This window comes from Propithecus coquereli, unplaced genomic scaffold (genome assembly GCF_000956105.1).
Source record: "Propithecus coquereli isolate 6110/MARCELLA unplaced genomic scaffold, Pcoq_1.0 Scaffold475, whole genome shotgun sequence".
Classification (NCBI taxonomy): Eukaryota; Metazoa; Chordata; class Mammalia; order Primates; family Indriidae; genus Propithecus; species Propithecus coquereli.
In genome coordinates, this window is record NW_012150563.1 from 1,244,559 (window position 1) to 1,266,152 (window position 21,594).

At 39.2% G+C, this 21,594-nt stretch overlaps 1 protein-coding gene across 1 annotated transcript in view; it reads right to left on the reverse strand.

Annotated features, from left to right (window-relative positions):
* Positions 1–21,594, reverse strand: part of BANK1 (B-cell scaffold protein with ankyrin repeats 1) — a 269,577-nt gene that overhangs the window by 135,282 nt on the left and 112,701 nt on the right. The window contains 1 exon segment of the mRNA XM_012655372.1: positions 20,521–20,717. Coding sequence (XP_012510826.1) covers positions 20,521–20,717 — 197 coding nt within the window.

The window sequence follows — 21,594 nt, forward strand, 5'->3', positions numbered from 1 at the left end:
GAGATTGGTTTGATTTTTCTTTAATATTTCAATTTCTTTAGTGAATTTTTCTTCCAAGTCCTGGATTTTTTTTGTGGTTTCTTTGTGTTGGTTATCCATTTTTTCTTGCATATCATTCCGTTTTCTTACAATTCATGTTTGAAATTCTTCTGTCATTTTAGTGTTCTGAGTTTGGTTAATGTCCATTGCTGGGGAACTGTCGCTCCTCCTCGGGGGTGTGCTTTCCATTTGAGTTTTCATACTTCTAGAGTTCTTTCGCTGGTTCCTTCCCATCTGGATCAGTTGTTCCTTCTTGCCTTTAGATTTTCGTTTGGATAATGACACACCCTGTTTAGTCTCTGAGCCAGTAGGTGGTGTTTGTGGCTGAGATTCGACCACACCCTTTATGATGAATCAGTAGATGAAGTAAAAGGGTGTGCAGGATGACCTCCCTGTCAGTAGGTGGCACTTGCAGGGAGGAGCGAGCTGCAGTGCTGTTTTTGGGTCCTGTAGCTAGCTCTTATTCCTCTAGAGAGGCCTTCTTGTGCCTCGGGTGGTGGGTGGGGCCCTGGGATTTCCAGGTGTGTCCTTATTCTCCACCTCAGTGGGGGGAGTGAGTCTGGGTGGGGCTGGGTTGGGCAAGCCTGCCCTCAGGCTCCACAACTGCTGTTAGCAGATCAAAGGTCTACTCTTTGTTTCTATGCAAAGCTGCTGGGAGGGGCTGAAATGGCTCCACTCAGCTGAAAGTCTGGGCTTGGGGGCTGGGGCTGTCCAAGATCCACACTCTGGAGCAGGTCTTGGTCCCCTCCACTCTCCCCCTCTCCGTGGTCTCTCCCAGGCCTCTGCCAGCAAGCAGGACCTCAGGCCGATGCCCCACCCCGGGCTGTGACACGGGCTGGGAGGTTTCCCACCCAGGATCGCAGCCTGAGCTGTGTGCACAGCCCTCTTTTGGGAGGAGGGTTGCCGCTCTGTCACGCTGATCTGCCCCTGAAGGCACACACAGTAGGCTCAGTAGGCTCTTTCACAGATCTCCCTTCTGTGTCCCAGGGCAGTGCCATCCTGACCTGCGTGTACGGGGTCTGGTGTGCAGGCCTGTCCCTTGGACCCTGCAGATCAATCCCTGACCCTGCCAGGGGGAGGGGTTCTGGTCTTGAATCACTTACAGGTTGTCCAAGCTGGATCGATTTCACTCCACCTCGGGATTTTCCCCACTCTCCTGGAGTCCCCAGGCAAGCAGCAACTGGAAGGGCTGGCAGGTAGGGAACTTGCAGTCTGAGTACCCCTCAGTCTGCTGTAGGGCCCCAAAAGGAAAGGTCCCGTTCCTTGGAGATGCCTCCGTGTGATGGCTAAATTGTCTCTCCGGGCACGCACGGGTAGGGAGGGGGAAGGAGAGAATGGAGCACTATGGCGTCTGCCGCTAGGCTCAGGTCTGCGCCATGGGAGGTGCCCTGAGGGGGCTGGGTGCCCGGTGCTGAGTCCGCAAGAGGCCACTGCTCATTGGTGGCAGCCGTCTCTGGGCTGGTGTCGGCAGGTCTCTCCAACGGCTCAGGAGCCACCAGCAGTCCGCTATGCAAGGGAGGGGGAAGTCAACCGCTCCACCTACCCTTGTCGCTGCTCTACAAGCCTCTCAGGACCTTTCTCCGTCCAGTTCTCCTCCGCAACGTCTTCCCGTGGAGTCTCCTGTAGTTTCAGGCACCCTTCCTTCTGACCCTCACCCGATCTGTGGTTCTCTGCTCGCTTATTTTTTTCTCTTTCTTCTAAAATTCATCTTTTTTGCGGAGACATTCTGACTGGCGGCTTTTCTTGTCCGCCATCTTGGCTCCTCCCCAGCCCAGGTCTTTTGAATGAAATCTAGATCTAGGTGTAAAACTGCGTATTGGCATCTAAATTTGAATATAAAATAAGCATTTCAGCTCAACCTGCTCCAAATTAAGCCCTTCCTTCCAAAATTACAGTATGGAAAGGTTGTTATTTTGGGAATACCTTTACAGTGGAGAAACCTGAAAAACGCTACCTCAGCCAGGTGGTCAAAGACGGATGCATCACTGATGTGATTTCACGTGATGAGAATGTTGCTTCGGCTCTGTAGTCTCTCTCCCCCGAATCCATAACCTCAGTCTAATTGTGAGAAAAACACTGGCCAAGTCCCTCTTGAGAGGCATTCTGTAAAATACCCGACCAGTGCTCCTTGCACTGTCGAAGTCATCAAACACAAGGAAAGTCTGAGGGACCGTCACAGAAAACAGGAGCATAAGGAGACATAACAATTAAACATGGCATTCTGGATGGGACCCCTAAATGGACATAGGACATGAGGTAAAAACTCGAAAAACCTGAATAAAGTATGTACTTTAGCTAAAGGTGATGTATCAATATTGGTTCATTAACTGGGGCAAAAGTACTATGATAGTGTAAGATATTAATAATAAACTGGGTGGGGTATATAGAAACTGTACTATTAATATCTTTACAACTTTTCTTTAAAACTATTCTAAAATACTGTTTTTTTAAAAAACAGAATAAAATGACTTTAAAATTTAGCTTTTTTTTCTACTTGGATATTTAATATACAAACATTAATCATTCTAATTACATTCATTTATCTAGAGGAATAAGTAAATATCTCATAATCATGTCCAGGGGAGGGAAACCTGAAAAAACACATCTCTTAGGAACAATAATCAAAGAAATAAATTAGAGTGAGTTGACAACAGATGAATGAGCTCTATGAAGTTTGGTTTACGGATGCATCAAATGGTCAATAGGGAAGCTCGGAGACAAATTTGCTCTTGCTCAAGTTAATGGTGTCATTTAGAGGATATTTGAGTAACATGGGAGAAGCTAACTTGCCAGAGGAGATCTGTTTCAGTGATTTTGGAATGACATTTGAAAATTACTTTCTTATTGATGTACTTTATATTATCATTATTCAGAATATCTGGACACATTTAAAATGTAGTTTTATTAAAATGATATTAATGTTGATGTTTGATTTATCATGTTGGTGCCTGTAGCTGATGTGCAAATCATGTGTGGCAGAGACAGTTCTCACCAAATATTCCATGTATTCCATGACATTCATCACAATTCCTTATAGGTAGGTTGGGGCTGTATGACTGGCGTTGCCGGATGATTTGTGAGAGGAAGTAATGTCAGTCACTTCTGGGCAGAGGCAGCTACAAGTCCAGGTCTCTCCCACTCCATTCCTCTCCTCTCCTGACACTGCAACTCCAGGAGCCATGATTGAGGGTGAGCTGCTACGAGATGATGGAGCACCCACCAGCCGGGGTTTCTGAGTTACCGTGTGGGGCAGATCCCTGTCCTCAAACCCCGCCGACCCATGCTGAACATGCAAGATGTGCTCCGTGCTGTGCAATGCCCTAAGACGTTAGAGTTTGTTGCTATATTTAGTGCTCGTTACTCTACAACTAGAAAGGACAATGGTATATATTTTAAGAAATTAATGTTACAGTTTAGGCTATCTTGCTATAGGTAGTCAGAAGCAGTTTTTGAGATTACGATAAGGTTTGTTGGCCACAGATCTCAAATCCCTGTACTTTATCCCACACAGGATATGATGAAAACATCTATTAATAATTTCAAAGGGAGCTGGTATAGAAGTGTGACTGGGAACAGAGGCGTTTATAGAACCCATTTGGGAAGGAAAGTAACTCTTGTCAAGCCATGAAAAATGACATAAATTGAAAATATTAGAAAAATGAGGGTATCAAGAATATATCAAGACTTCATTGGATAATATTTCAGGAAAGGATTCATCTCAGGTAGAGAAAGTGGTTTGTGATAGCTCCTGCTTGGCCCGTGACTTTCAGGAATATGGATGAAGAAATCCACAGCTTTTTAAATTTGGGCCATAGTATTATTGCTGGAGGCAGGGAGAGACGGGCGTTGCCTGAATTTAGTTTAAATTATTTTGGGGACTGTGCGTAAGATGCTGTGTATAATTTTTTAGAAAATATAGGGGTATGAACAGAGAACACATTCATACTTTTCATGCAAAGGTCTTGCAGATCAGCTTTTGAATGCATTGTCATTAGTCATTTTCATTCCAGTGAATGGATTTCATGGATGGAGAGTCCCTAAGAGCTATCTGCCATTTTCGTAATCATGCCTGATATATGTGTTGTTAAGTATTTTTTTTTTCTTGGTAATTAAACTTCTTAAAATGGATGTTATGAGAGGATTTGTTCCATGTTTCATATATCCCCGAGGGCCCTCCCTAAACTAATTACTTGAGGGAAAGATGACAGGTTCTATCCATCATGGTATTATACATAGACAAGATCTTCAATGGCATTTGATGATAAACTGAATAATAAATGCATTAAATTTAAGGAAGATTCCCTTTTACTCACCCCCATTTTTAATCTGGATAAGTGATTTCAGAAATTAAAATAAATACCTTCTCAAAAAGTAGATTATGGGCCTTGGGTTAGGGAATTAATGGTACGATTCTCTCCACTCAGCTAATGAGGAGTCCCACTGCCCCCACTAAGGAGCCAAATGCATTTTTTAGAAAATTAACAGCCCACAGAAAGATTTACATTTCAATTTCCATCCACAAGGCAATTTTCTGACACAGCTGTTTTCCTGATTGACTACTTAAGAATTTTTCTTATAACTTTTTCATTGCTTTGCTTTTAGAATTGCAGCGTGGGTGTTCAATTTTACTATGATAATTTAGATAATCAGCTTTCTTTGACTTTAGAAAGGTTTTTAATTCAATAAAAACAAAACAGAGACCCCTGTCCTCATGGTACTTATATTTTGGAGTTGGGGTGGGGTAAGGGGGAGGCAAACAATAGATGCTGCCATGCAGTATTCCAGAAGGTAGTAAGTGCTGTGACAAAAAGTGACAAAAAGAAAAAGTGGAGCAAGATAAAGGGAAATTGGCTGCCAGGTGGAGGGGTGTGGGGATTGGCAATTTTAAGTAGAGTGTTCAGAGTAGGCCTCATTGAGATAACATTTCAGCAAGGGAGTCTGTAGTGGTCTTGATATGAAAAGGATAAGTAAACACTGCTCATAAAATAAGTGTACGATCAAGAATTGTAGCATTGGTGCATATGTGAGAAATTCAAAAGAAGTTACCCCAGCAAAGTTGTTTGAAAATGGCACTGGAATGTCAGTGACGTCACACTAGTGCTTCTTACGGTGCGACACAGGGCTCTTCAATTTGTTTATGAATTGTTTTAATAGTTGTGGGTGAGTTAGTGGTTTGATTTTGTTTGGTTTGGTTGTTTTTAAGCTATGGTCATAAGGTCACTGGCTACCTTAATTAGGAAGGCTTATTAATCTTTGACTGTCTTATTTTTTAACAGAATTGACACTAAAAGATTTCTTCCCAAACCAAAGGCAAAGGAGTAGCTCCGGTTTCTAAAACTCGCTTGGGATGCACGTGCTAGAGCCTCTCCCTGATCATAACTTTCCTTCATTTCTATCAAAGGGACCAAGAGTTTCTCCTTTAATGATTATAGTGGTCCTTTCTCCTCTACTCCCCGCAACTGCCTGTTCCCCGTTGTAACTCAGTCTACCCTTCTGTCCTGTTAACCACTGAATAGAAAAGGTATTGGAAGACTCATTTGAAACAAGTAAGTTGTAGGATCACCGTCTCTTTTTTTGAATATAAAGCTGCTTCAAAAGGTTCAGCATACCCTTAGGCTGCTAGTGAAGGGTTTTATCATCCACTCTGAAAGTTTAATCAGTGACTGCTGCTACACAGTTGGCTTTCTCTCTAGTGGTAAGACATCCCAACCCATTCAAGCATGGCTGTCGCTTGTCTGTTGGCTTCACATCCCTGGCATCCAGGCCCCAAGGCAGGGTGCACAGTATTTGTGTGGCTTCAGTGAGACACGTGTTTAGACACCAGCTTTTTTACCAGCAAACTGGAATGGATGAAAAGACTTGAATCACTCTAGAAACAAGCCAGCAATAATTATAGGGGAGTCCTGACTGCTGAACGACAGTGTCTCACAGAATTTGTAAAATTGCACCAGTCGTGGCACTGTCAGTTTGGTAGCCTTTCAGAACTGTCCTGAGACCCGAGTAGAGCTGCTTACTGCCCTGACTGCCTTCCGCTAGGCTGTGAGGCAGAATTCTCACTTTTCAGTAAGTATTTGACCTTGCATTGCTATGCACTGGATGCTAATTCACTAATTCTTGTTTGCAATGATTCGTTCTTATCTCTGTATCGTACTGTGCCTTGTGGCTCCGCATTCTCTTTGATAGTCATTACTGTAATATTACACATGCCAACTTATATTAAAAAATAACACATGGATCAAATTTGATGCTATCCACGTGCTGAGACTGCAACGCAGCAGTGAGAACTACTGCCCTGGAGGACGCTCACCGTCTTACTAGGCTACAGAAATAACAGCCCCTTTGTATTAGGCAGCTGCCGATGGCACAGCTGTGTGAGACCCTGTACCCTTTTAACACGCTTTTCTTCCATTAACTTATTTTTTTCTGGAAAAGAAATTACTCCCAGTGGATTAGCTCATGCTTAACTCTTTTGTTTCCCCTTCACCTGACTCTTCTTACCTGGTCATTGAATATGCTATCTGTTACTCTAACATAAACAATGGAAATAACCTTATTCCAGTTAGTTTCTCCAAATAATCTCTTTTTTTATAGCCCCATCCCCATTCTGGGCAAAGTTTTGTGTAAATGTCATAAGAGTTATTTGCCGCTTATTCATGACAGTATTATGTCTAAAACTCATGCTTACGTTTGAAAGGGAGCAGAGTTTGCAGTGGAACTAATTCACACCATAAATTATGGAGGCACAAATATTTTTTAGTGTACGTATTCCATATGACATTACAGTATTGCCACAATATAAGCCATTTCAAAACTACAGGAAAAAGCCCAGGAATACCAGACAACCCTATATAAACACCTTTACCAGATCCATTCTATTGTTACCATATTTACTTTTACTTATATTTACTTTCACCCTGAAATTTTTTTCCATCCATACAATTTATTGTTTTGCTTCTTGTCTACCTTTGAGAAGTTGGCTTAATTCTATTGAAAAAATACCTCTATGTTCTGCCTCCTCCAGTACATGTGTATATTTGCCCAGAAGAATAAGTGATCTCACACTATTTCTTCTTCCATAAGTGTAAAAATGTTACTCACAGGGAAGAGAGACATCTCATGAAAGTAGGAAGTAAACATTAGTAGATGACATATGATATAGCAGCTATAATTTCATCTTAAGTTTCACTCTTCGAAGCTGTTTACGCTGTGCTCTCTGGTGTTGATGGTGGTAGCTGTGTCTTGCAAAATGTCAGCCCGCCATTTTCTAACACGCTACCAATTATTAACGTTTTCTATATATAGATATTTAAGAAAACGAATTACAAGAGGACAACTAATGTGAAACAAAAATAAGTCCCCTTAGAAAAGTCCAAATTCTGACCTCATAGAATTGAGAGAATTTTTATGAACATGCACAAACACATATGTAGTCATATGCACACACATAAAAACATTGTTTCAATTCTATTTAATATATCTACTTTCCAAAAGGATAAGAACATCTGAAAGAATATGAGAAAAGGTGAATTCTAGATTTACTGATGTTAGAGTGTAATCAGCTGAAAATCATTTGCTGGTATTTCTTACAGAACGATCCCCGGCATTTGAACAGGTTGATTCTTAAGCGGAGGGAGGGATTGTCCCCACGTTACAAGGCATTTAACATCCATCTAGTAACAGTCAGGAGAACTCTTTAGCCATTAACACAGGTCGCCCTACTGTCCCAAACACCTCCTAGGTAGTACTTGAAAATCACTGCAAAGATCTGAAACAAATTGCATTTCCATGTACAGGAAAATTTTAATCATTTTGCATGTTACCTTCCTAGAACGACTTCAGTGACTTACTCCTGAGTTGTCACTGATTTGTATTTTTCGCCTGGGGCCCCTGTCTGCTCCGCTCTGTCTGCCTCCTGGGGCTCCGCTTCCTCTAGCGCTCCAGCCCTCTCCCTGGGCACTCGACACTCAGCCACAGCCCCACAGCAACTGCGACATGATACGATTAATCCTGCATTCAGCTTATTTCCTCATCTTGACTTTACCACTGAGCGATTGAGGAAAAAATGTCATAGAGATTTAAATCAAATTAATACTTGTATTAGTCAAGGTTCACCAGAGAAACAGAACCAAGAGAACGTGTGTGTGTATATATATGTATTGTGTGTGTGTATATATACGTAAATATATAGATATAGATATAAAGAGATTAATTTTAAGGGACTGGCTTATGCAGTTATGGAGGCTGGTGAGTCCCCAAACCCAGAAAAAACAATGGTGCAGTTTCAGCCCAAGTCCACAGGCCTGAGAACCAGCACAGCCCATGGTGAAGATCAAGTCCAAAGGCAGGAAAAAAAACTAATGCTCCAGTTCAAAGACGGGTTGGCTTTTTGTTCTATCCAGGCTTTCAACTTGTTGGATGAGGCTCACCCACGTTTGGGAGGCAATCTGCTTTCCTCAGTCTACCAACTTAAATGTTAATCTCATCCAAATCACCCCACAGAGATACCCAGAATAATGTTTGACCAAATACTTGGGTACCCTGTGGCCCAGTCAAGTTGACGTGTAAATTTAATCATCACGATGCTCTTGAAAGTCAATAAAACTATAGCAATAAAACAGTTCAGGAACAGAGCAAAGGGTAGTGTTAGAAAGTGTTAGAAAGTTAAGCATGTAACAGCTATTACCTAATTTAATTTGACCTACAAAAGCTAGAATTTGGTGTTTTCTTTTTCTGTATTCTTATGGGCTCTTTAGTCCGTCTGCACAGAACACAGGTTAAACTCAATGCAGACCCAGACTTCCATCTGAATTAAATCCTTTATGATGCTGAGCAATAATTTTATATAGAGAGATTACCTGGCAGATATGTAATGGCATAAACTGTCAGAAAATACACTACAGAAGGCTAAGTGTGCAGTCTAGGACAGAGTTAAAGCATGTGAGGTGAAGCTACACTGCCCAGGTTCGAGTCCCAGCTCTACTCCTCACCAATGCTGTGACCTTGGGCAGTCATTTGACCATTCTGCACTTCCGTTTCCTCATCTGTAAAATGGGGATAGTGGGACAGAGCTGTTACCATAAAGCAGTAAAAATAGATATTAGTACACAGCAAGTTCTGTATAACTTTTTGCTAATTCTATTATTTCGGGCTCTTACACTAATATGTTCTTTTTTCCCAAGTACTTAACTACTTGCTGATTTTTCACTGGAGACTGGGTATGGGGGTAACACTTATGGTAGAACTTTGACTAAGGACAGATAATAAAGAGCCCTTGCTCTTGGGTTTAAGGCTGTATTTGCATTTAAATGTGAGCTCGTGAGACCAGTGACATGTCTGTCTTACAGCCCTGTGACTGTAATAATGTCCAACATATAGTGCATGTCCAAGATTCGTGGAAAAACTGTTCTCTTATGCAAATGGAGAGAGAGAGCGAGCGCGAGCGAGCACACATCTACTCTGAGCATGGCAGGCACGACAGTGAACAGCACTGTCATATAGGTACGGCTCTGTGGAGAGAGATTAAATCAACATCCACATACACTACTACGCAGCTACAAACTCCAATATATTCTCACCAAGTTTATAGTCTAATAAATGAAACAGATTCTAGAACTGAATTTATGAATATATTAATTATATTAATACATGATTAGAAGTGTCGTGAAGATGCCATAAGAGAAGGGAAAACCAGTATTAAATGAAACTTTTATTTATATCACTGTGATACTGAACATAGTGTGACAAATGTATCATTCTTTTCTTATGACTAGGCTTCGATTAATTTTTTGTTTTAGTTAAAAATATTTACAGCATTTATCGTTTTCTGAAATTATCTTGCTTGTTTGGTCATTTCTTATCCCTCCGCCACCAGCCAGGACAGCACTAGGAATGGCTGTCGAGGTGAGCAAACGCAGGCTCTGGCCACTTGGATGACAGCAACTTTAGTTTTTCTGGGAATTAAAGAACTTCGTTCATTGACTTAATAAGCAGAGAATAGACTAAAATAAAGCATAATAAACATATTCATGCCCTGTCTGACAGACTGCAACAGTTTAACCTGTTTAGGGAGAAAAATGGATGAATATTGTTTCCTACATTCTTTTTAGAAGCCATAACCTAAGTAGAAAAAAGAGTTCATGTATCATATAGGTATTTTTTTAATTAGAAAAGACTAAGCGTTAGAATAATTCACTCGAAGTGATTAAAATAGTAAAATATGCTCAGAAGGAAGTTTAAAAATGATGATGATAATACTAAAAACTGTTAAAGCTTCACAAATTCCAAAGGTCTTTCATATAAATAATTTGAACCTTGCAACAATCTGATATTTCACGAAGTAGATTTCAGAGACAAATAAAAGTATAGTATATTTTCTCCTTCCTTCTCTAACAATTTCTGCCATATCAGATATAGAACGCGTGCTTGATAGATACTCGGGAAGTATTACGATAATATAAGCATGAGGCTGACATTCTAGTCAGAGGCATTGTATGGCCATGAGGTTGGAACGTCTTGGAAAGAACAAATGAAGATTAGGGGTAAGGGCCTGGCTCTGTCACTCAATATTTATTATTACATTTAGATCACTCTGGCTTCTTTTGTCCCGACACAAAATCCATTCTCTTTCTCCTCCACTCACAGTCGGTACTAAAGTTGGAAAGAATAATTCTAATGATTACAGAATTCATGAGGTGAGACCATAAAATTAGTATGTTCTTACTGTGTATGAGTAGCCATGTTTTGGAAGCCATTTGACGGCTTCACAGTTCACGAACTCTCCAACTTTCGAGCCTCAGTTTACCAAAATGTAAACCAAGTAGAAATTTCTCCGAGGGTTGTGGAGAACATGGAATCAGGGGTGTGCATAAAGCTTCTAACCCAACTTAGCTTCCCACAGGCCCTCAACAAATGCCCAACCCTCAGCACTCTCCGCTCCCATAGTGCCATCGCGATTGTGCTGTGGGCTTATTTAACGACGCGGCCCAGCGCTGCAGGAATGAACCAGATTGCTCGGATAATTGGCACTCTCCCCTCCAAACGCAAGATTGATGGGTTCAATATAAGTCCATGCGGTTATCCATTCTTGTAATAGAGAGTTCTCATTAAGGAAATGGATTAATTGGCGTACTGATGTTTTACCGAGAGCCAAATTTGAATAAGTGAACTCGGCAATAGTGAGAAAAGAAAATTAAACACTAATAAAGGGAGAAATGTGCTTGCTTGGGCTGAATCTCAGCCACAGGCTCAAATCAGGGATCTGAGCTTAAGACTTGTCAGTGTGAATGGACATTAACGTCTGACAGATAAAAATGCTCTGATTTTTTTTCTTGACAGTTCACTTTCTCTCTTAGACACCCATACCAGCCGGAGGTCAGATGTTGTCTCCTCCCCTGGAAGATTTTCATGGGGGATTCCAAACCACATGTCGGGAAATAGATGTCTAAAACAGATCAGTGGTTCACTCTTGTTTCCCCAAACAGCTAATAAGAGGTCTTTGGGACAAACTAAATTACAGTAAGATATTCATCAGAATTGTCCCTGAAGTATCATGGAGTTCATACTTGATTAGAAAATTTTATCTTAATCTCCTTCATCTTCCAATGAATCACTGTTCCATCTTTTCAATATTTGGAAAGGCTTATTACCATGATTAATTTTTAAGGAGAAACATAGAAATATATACACACAAATATACACAGACACATTGCTAAATCCAAAAGTTGATTCCGCATCCTCTCCTAGTTGATTCGTCAGTGGTATTTGGTGTAGCTGTCCACAGGTGAAAACCGCTTTTGCACTTGGTGTCCAGGTCAATAGATTTCCTGATTCTCTTCCCGCCTCACAGGCTGCGCATGGTTGGCCTTTTTTGCCACTATCCCCTCTCACCTCAACTTCTAAACTTTGGAATGTCTAGTAGGCATTTCTAACTTAGTAAGTCCAAAACCAAACTACTGATCTTCCTCAATTAACTAGTTCTTCGTGCAGCCTTCCATATCTCAGTAAGTGGAAATTCATTCAAAGCCCTACAGACGCTGGCCTTGCTTGTCTCTCTCACACCTCTGTTACTCTTCTCTTCCTCTCCCATTTCCTCGGCTTCAGGAACACCGGCCAATTTGCTCTTCTTTGGACATCTCACCTCAGGGCCTTGCACTTGTTATGCCATCTTCTCCCACTGGAATGTTTCACCCTCAGATACCTGCATGGCCTTCTCCTTTACAAAGGCCCCTTTCTCAGCAAATACTTCCATAACTTCCATAACTACTCGTTTCAAAATTGCCTCTCCACTTCCTCTCACATACCGCTCTACAGAAGGCTGTCCTTTCTGCTCCTTCTTGGCTGTAAACACTAATGCCCATCATATGCATTACATGTCTCATTTATTTTTATTTATTTATTTATTTTTTTGAGACAGAGTCTCACTGTGTTGCCCGGGTTAGAGTGCCATGGCGTCATCCTAGCTCACAGCAACTTCAAACTCCTGGGCTCAAGCGATCCTCCTGCCTCAGCCTCCCGAGTAGCTGGGACTACAGGCATGTGCCACCATGCCCAGCTAATTTTTTCTATATATTTTTAGTTGTCCAATTAATTTCTTTCTAATTTTAGTAGAGACGAGGTCTCGCTCTTGCTCAGGCTGGTTTCGAACTCCTGAGCTCAAACAATCTGCCCGCCTCGGCCTCCCAGAGAGCTGGGATTACAGGCGTGAGCCACCGCGCCTGGCCTCATTTATTTTTTCATAGTGCTTTTTCCCATTATGGCAGGAGTTTTGGTTTGTCTTGAATTTCTTGTGTTTAGAACAATGCTTGGCATCTAATAGGTACTCAAATATTTGTTGAATCAATCAATACATTGGTTTGTGGAACTAAAATTACAGAGACTATTGGTTTTCTGTCTCAAGTGAGAGTTGATTAATTTATTTAAAACAAACTCAAAATTTAGCTTTCAACTGTTGCCATCTATTTTCTTTTGCATTTAAGAGGCCAAAAAAGTTGATCACAATCTTTACTTTCTTACATCCGTATATATCACATGGAAGGTGTTGCTACATAAGGAGAGGTGAAAAAGAAATTGTATTGCTCAGGCTCAAAGCTATGATATTTGATGAATATTCCTGTTTTTCAAATTATACAGGCCTGAATTTTATTCATCTGCAAGCAGACCCTGGAGAGGCCTTTGTATGAATTTAAAGTAGAGACCATTTCAGAATATGGGTAGAAAAATCTATGCCCACTATATTAGATTATATTAAATACTCTTTTTTATCCTCAAGCATCAAGAATGACTAAAATTCAAAGCCAATTAATAGAGAAGAATTCCCAAGAACCATATCTTTCCAATAAAATTTTAATTCATTCACCTTTGCATACGTTCTTTCTGAAAGGATAATGCCATTATGTTTATTTCATGAGGTCCACTCTGGAAAGCTATGGTGTCAATACTGATTACTTTAATTACCGTTTGTGATTAATTTTGCACTCTCTGAAACTGCATTTACTTTTGACCAGCAGGCATGTAAATGACAGCTCTAGACTATTCTGTTCTACACGAGTTAATTGGTTTGAAAGAAGCCAGAAAAAGACAAAACAACTAAAGTTTAGAAGGTTTCTGAAATATTAGAACTCTAAAAATCATAAAAACTTGGGGTTTCAAGGGGCTTTAAAGATCATTTAGCCACCACATGCAGGATGTGAACCTCGATAGGATATTGGAGATTGCCAACATCTGAAGCAAATATATCAAAGAGAGTGAACTATCTGTTTAGAACGAGATACTGTTTCAACCTTAAAAATTATTTAATCTACAACTAAAGGACACGGGGAGCACTAAAGGGAGGGAAGGGCATGCCTTTAACCCGCATTTGGGTGAGGCAAAGACATAAAGTGTAACTATAACGTTTGTACCCTCACAAAACCCTGGAATAAAAAAAAAAAATATGAAAAAAAATTATTTAACAGTGTATCAATGATCTTTATTGGAGAAGAACTGTAAGCACATGTATATTATTTTCCTTTATTACTTTTATGAATTGGATTATTACCTGTGGGTATTCAATTAATTTTAATTTAATGAGCATAAAATCATTACCTACTTAGTCAATAGGTAATCAAAATCATATTGTGTCTTGTCCTCATGTACCATGGTTGGTGCATTCCCAACAGCTATGGCATTTGGTGCCATGAAGACCAGAGCAGAGAGATTATAAATTCTTCTGAAACACACACTTGCTGTGGCTGAATTTGCCTCCCTCACTGTTTTCCATTTACTCTGAACGAGGACAGCGGGAAATGGGGTTAAACTGCAGATGGAAGGGCTCACCCTGGGTCTAAAGAATATTTTTCCCAAAAGTGAGGATAAATAGATATTCAAATAAATATTGCAAGATAAATCTCCTTTAAGGATGAAATCATGACATCTCTCCGAAGGGCTAAGATTTTCCTCTGCCTGGGATAATGAGATGTGGTTTTGCAGGATTCAGTTGTTGCTAGGACAAATTGCCCTCTAGGGTTTATGAAAAAAGTTTTTATTCTTAAAATGATGTTTTAACAATAAATTATTTTTAAGACTAGTGCTTATACAATTGAGAGAAATTATGAAGTAAAGGAGTAAACAGACCTTGGAATGAGAAAGATAACATGTCTATATTATGAGAAATGTGTGTATTCCCTTTTCATGAGAAGATAGCATTTCTGATGTAAAAAACCTGAATTGTGGCGATAATACATTATGCCTGTTCAAGAAATTGGAAACATAAAAGTCATACTGTATTTGTGTTACAAAACCCTTGGCTTTGTTGGACTTCAGGGCTAATTTCCCTCATGGTGATATAAATTAAAAAATTAAAAAATAGATACATGATCCTTCATAGGTCATTACTGTAACAAGTTAAAGGATGATGTATTCTATGAAAAAATCAATGGCAAGATTCAGTTCTATGGCCTAAGAAGTCAGAGGTTACACGTCTCTGCCTTTTCTTACTATACATTCCATCATTTCACCGAGACTCATCCTTTGTATTTCCCTACACGGTTCTTCTCACTTGGAATCCTACTATGGTTTATCATCTGCTTCATACAAATTCCACATGACTTCAGTTGTTCCAGTTATAATACCATCTTCTTATCACAAGAGAAGACAGTGCGGGAGGAATCTTTGCTGATGGGGTGAGGGAAGGAATTCACAAGGGGTCAGTGGGGATTCGGGAGAGGGCAGGGTCAGGGACAGCGACACCAAAGCCTGAGCCAAAGGAAGGAGGAGAGGAATTCACTGGACCTGACATATGGTAGCTTATTCACAGCCTCTGACACAGCAGCTGTACACTGAACTAAATGCAAAGCTTTGACACGTACACACACACTCACATTCACACATACACACATGCTTGAAACACATGCTTTGTTCAGGAAAGAGTTAGTCCAATGGGAGAGATTGATGATGCAACAAAAATAGAGGGTATGGCTGATGGGAGGTGTATACTTGGTATGGATAACAATAAATCCACAGCAAATAAAGTAAATGCAGTAACATTTTTTGTGGATCTTCTATATATTTAACGTTTTCCCATTTATTTCATCAAATCCTAAAAACACCTTCCTTGTAAGAAATTACTTTTTTCCAAGAATGCAAACTTGGTTTTTGATGAAGTCAGGTTTAAAATCCAGACCTGGCTGAGTCCCAAGGCTCTTGGAGTAGAGGAAAGTGACAATTTGACAAGGACGAGAAGAGAGTTAAGGGAGTTACACAGGCATTTAGAGCTGGGTTTGAGGACGTGGGGAAGAGCAAAAATCTGCAATAGCCACCATGGTGCGTTTAATGGAATGTTAGAGCGAGATCGCTAAGTAGCTTCAAAAGCATGTAACCGAGACGTAAATTTGTAATTACACACAGCCAAGTGCAGTTATGTGACTTGTTCCCATTTCTTCAGTTCTGACAGAGCATCGGTACTGAACAAAGGCTGGAATTCCAAATTCAGTGTAATCTGGCCTATTAAAAATATATGCTGAAGACAGCAGTTGGGCTACCTATGAATCCTCTAAAACCAAACTTTAAAAAACTTCTAAGGATATAGGGAACATGACCAATTATTTTATTCACAACATGGCAACTATTAAGGATAGGATTGAGTGAGAGAGATCGAACAGGTCCTTAACTGGACTCTTGCCTTCTGCCCCGTCAATCTGTAAGTACCTGCCGAGCACCTTCCGTGCACCTGGCGGTGGAGGGGAAGGGAGCCCACTGCCCGTCGTGAGCCGTGAGACTCACAGGAAAGAGAAACTACACCAGCTAATCGTTTAAACTTAATTATATGACACTCATATATCCTGAATTAAATGGAACGATCTACTTGAGAATCAAACAGTTATACGTAAAGAACTGAGTGAGCAATGCAAAGAATAAGAGAAGGGCCAAGAAGATGAACGTTCGCTGGCCTAATCACGAAACCCAACTTCTGACAATGCGTTCTCGATGTTAGTCAGTTAATTATTGCTGTATATTCGGGAGACTGTAAGTGGTTCAACACCCACTTTGTACCTGCATTCCAAACCCGACCACGGGAACAAAACCAGAGTCTGTCAGATACTAGGGGGCAACAGAATCGACCACTCAACCTCAGTCTCTCTCTCTCTCTATCTCACACACACACACACACACACACACAGAAGCCCACCGTCCACAGGGCAAAGAGAAGCGTAGGGTAGGTCGGCGAGAGCAGGATGTCACAGGACTCTCATCACATCTCTGAGCAACAGCAAGATTCCCCAACAGGAGTCCTTCTGAAAAGCCAGCCAGAGAAAGTGCAAGAAAACTCATTTTTCTATTTCCCAAATTTTCTTGAAGAAATTTTATTATTAAGATCTTATTAATATTTATGCCAAACTACCTGAGCAAACACTGGTGGAATAAAAAAGATATTTTCTGAATATTATTTCCAAAATAATAAACACTTGTTGGTTCTCCAATTCCATAGCCAGCCAACAGAGAAAGGTATGTTTTTTTCTTGTCTATTTATGCATCAATGTAATCATTTTGTTAAGGGTTTTAAATGGGGTGGACGGAGTGATATAACTGAGCTCATACAAGGAAGTATTACTTATATTAATATTATTTTACTCAAAACACATACTGTTTGTTATATACTTTATCTTAAATCTCAAAATACCTCTTAATCTGATGTAAACTACCTTTCAGTTTGTTTTCACATTTTCATGTATTTTTAATTTAAAAGGTAAGTTTTTAAAGCACTGAATTAATCACCAATGTCACTCTTTGCTGTTTGAAATGGAGGCTTCCCTCAAGAATTAAGTTAAGCAAATCATGGTTCATACCCAGTTGTGGATTTAAATACCAAATCTTTTGCCTTTTATCCATGTACCTTTCATATTAATTCTTTCAGGAGACATTGTAAGAAACCAAAATACGAGTAGATATTTAAAAAATTATAGAAATATATAATAGAAATAATGATATTGTCATCCAGTAGTAGTATTGAAACTATGAATGAAATACAGGTGTTAATTAGATAGCTCTATCAAACCATGAAAGTTATTCATTCATAAAGAAGAGGCTCTGTTCATAGATTGTGTATAAATTGTTAACCTCTCAAAGGAAAAATGCCATGAAGCAACATAAGAAATATGATTTGAGATCTCCCCCTAGCCCCTGTCCACATAGTTAATACTAAGATGTGAGTGCTATATGTTTTATAAATACCTTGCTAATGCTTTCCTCTGTATTTTTCTAAAATCATAACCGGTTTTTCTTCCTATCCACTTTAATCAGTGATGACCCAACCCACTGTATTGCCATTCCCAGTGAGATCCTCAAATGAACAATGTTTCATTGATAGGGGATTAGGAAGAATTGAACAAATCAGTAAATCAGCTGGGGAGGAACAATGTTTGAATTTAAAAATAGGTATTTCTTCAGTACAGAGTATAGTCAGTCCACTGGTCAATTGTGAACCTCAAACTTGAAAAATATCTGCTCCTTTCAACTCTTCTGAAATAGTGATTTGTGGAAAATTTGAATACATATGTGATGATCTCAGATGTATCAGAATGTGATTATAACAGTAAAGCTATATAAATATTAAAAACAATAAAGTATTTTAGCAGCATGATGAGATTCCACAGTTTTTCTCTTTCAGTTTTAGATATACTTTTAAAAAGACACAGCTACTATAACTTAGAATAGATAATGTTAACATGTGGTTATCCGGCATACCTTCACTAAGAAGATATGACTTCTGGACTTATTTTAGATAAATTTGATAATTAGAAGCATAATTTATGTGGTAGATAAATCAACAGAAAACATTCCCATATGTGTCACAAGCTAATACATATGTTTCCATTTCCTTAATCACACATTTGCTAAAAGGTCTTTGGTAGCTTGCAAAATAATTACACCTAAAATTATCCACAGCCATATTAAAATCCATTTGCAGATCTGTTGTTCCATGCAAAAGCTACAGCCACTTCCTTACTGACAATAAAACATTTGCAAAATAATGGATCTAACCTATCTATAATGGTAATGTCAACTCAGACATTCTGGCAGAAGGTAACAGCTCACAAAGAGATAGGATATAGAAAATCATTTAATAAATTTCCTAGAATAATTATCAAGTATAACTCTGCAAAATTAGAATGTGGCCACTATAAAAGAGTGAATAGTCACCCAGAAACAGTGATAATTATCAACCGGAATCAGGGCTGTTATTGCCGGAGCAGAAGTGTACGCACCCAGAGGATGGAAGAGGAAAAATCATTTCTCACGTCCATCAACCCACACTTCCTAGCCTCGTAGTCACTTCGTGTCTACGGTCACATTATGCAGTGTTATGTCATTTATGCAGCACTGCAGTTTGCACGGGGCTCCACCTGTCAAGAGCTAAGTCTTCACTGGAGAGCATGAAGTGGAAGCATCACTCTTTGAAAATCAGGGCTTATCTTAGAAAGTAACTCTGCATGCTGAGGCTTCTGGGGAAAATTTTAACCTAAATCCATCAGCAGGTAAACATTAGAGAATAGGGTTGTAGATAGTTGAAGACCGACACCCAGGAAGTGCAGAGTAACAGTATCAGGGGAAAATATCTACGGCTCCACTGACTCACTGACTTGCCCGAAATGGATGACATGCTGCTCTGGTCACTGACTACAGACGGTGGATAATTATTAAAATGAACGCAGCATCCGACAAAGTAGGAGAACTAGCTAAACATTAGCATAAATGACAATCGGTGTCTAACATCCCCCCGAAATAAAAATAATACTTATTTCTGATTTGAAGGACTTAGACTACAAAATATAGTAGCTTATTAATTTTGTTACAAAACTTCATGTTCTGTATTTCTTTTAAATATGGGCAAAAGATATTCTATTGTAACTCCAGATTGTGGATGATATCCATGCTTTTCTAACTATTTTGCTATTTCTCAAAAATGGAAGAAGTTTCATTGGTCACCATTTCTCTTTGTGGAAATCACAAATAACAATGTTTTTTTTTTTTTTTTTTTTAGAAATCCAGTATTAGATTGGCTTAATCTGATAATCAGAGTAAAAACTAAAATAACCAGAAGCTACTGATAGCATTTAAATGTTCTATATTAACTGTTAATTGGCAATAAAATTATTTCTGTGCTGAGAATCCAAAGACAAATTTTGGCATATTTACCATCATAAACATCGTCCTTTTATATTTTCCTAAGTGCCATCAGAAGAATAATTCACTTTTCAGAGCAAAACGTATATAACTTTGCTACAAACAGAAAATAATTACGTTTCTAAACTTGATTATGGAAACACAAAATGTGTTTTATGTACTGAGATAGTATCTTTTCCTTTTAAAATCTTCCCCTGGTCTACGGCCATACCGCCCTGACAGCGCCCGATCCCGTCTAAAATCTTCCCCTGGTTGCATTCTTACGAAACTAACATCCTTTTAAGGAGTGTTCTCAAATTTGGGGCTTTAACTTACATAATAAAGAACGGAGACACAACATGGAGAAAGAACAGAAATCACATAAGAAAACAAATTTAAGCAACATGAATTCACTTTTTATTGGGTAGACTTTGAATGATTGTCAACATTCCTTCAACCTAATAATTATTGATCTGTTTTCCTGTGTCTAATAGTGCCGTATCTAGATGCTCACGCAAAAGAATAAAGGTAATAGGTTTTCATTTTCTTTTTCGTCATCTCTTCTCCAATAGCAAAGAGGCTCTATAGAAGCCAGAAAGAACAGACAGGTTTCAAAAAGGGGTATTTAGGCGTGGGAGTATGGAGTCAGAGTTGGTTTATGGCGATGCTAAAACAAACAAACTATTCTTGCAAAATGCTTTTTAAGACAATGGAAGACTCAGAACCAACAAAGTAGCTGTGCAGTAGCATCACTTTCAAAAAAGCAACGTATGTGCACAAATATACACATGCACACTTACTTTATAAAACGAGTTTTAGAGATATAATGGGAAAAAAACTTACTGAGAAGTCTTCGAAGATTTTCTTGAGTTCTTCGTGACCATGCCTTTCAGCAATACGTGCTGGATCTGAGCCTTCCATATTTTTCATCTTAGACGCCCAGGTTGCTCCTGAACATTGAAGCAAATGAGTAGCCAGGTTCTTTAGGCCAAATTTTGCTGCGCAGTGGAGAAGAGTTGGAAGTTCTTTGAAATGGGTACCTGTAAGCATTAAGAAGTGGTGGGATTTAATGCTTTTATTACACTGGCACTCCTTCCAAAAAGCTAAACACAATCTACTCCTAAAAGTAATTCCCACAAAGCAGAGCAGACTTTCAGTGTGAATTTGCATATAAAAAACCATCAATGGTTTCAGTAATGTAGAATGTTTATCCACTTCAATTTCTTACCTTAACATAAGATAAACTAATGTTCTCACGAGCATTGATGCCCCAATCTTACTTGTTGGGGGAGTGTAATTTATAAAGCCACATCAACTTCTTAAATGTAAAACAAAAGCATTATGTTGTAATTACTCCTTTTGAATGTACTTTGACGTTAGCCAAACACTAAATAACAAAATTCTTTCGGTTCATCTGTAAAATGAGTTTGTGTTTTCTACCGCCATGCCTGGTTTGCTTCCTTCTGAAGTTGAAATGAACATGAAATGCCTGGAGGGCTTATATTAGATTTCTATATGAAATTTTTCTTTCAAAAACCACTGCAACAGAAAATACAGGTAAGCACTTTTATAAACAACTTCAGTATGAAAATTTCCACCAGGATTTTACAACTTTCATAGCAACGTTTTAGAGTTTGATTTTCATAATTGCTTAATTAACTATGAATTAGAAGAAATATTAATCATGAATAACTATAAAACGGTAGATGTAAAATGCTATCCCAATGACAAACAAAAAAAAAAAATTAATGAATGATGGTTTGTTAGTATTCTATACTTTTACATCTAGCTGAAAAAATTTTTTCACTTATCTCCAGTGAGACTGGCCTTTATCAAAAAGTCCCAAAACAATAAATGTTGGCATGGATGCGGAGAAATAGGAACACTCATGCACTGTTGGTGGGACTGCAAACTAGT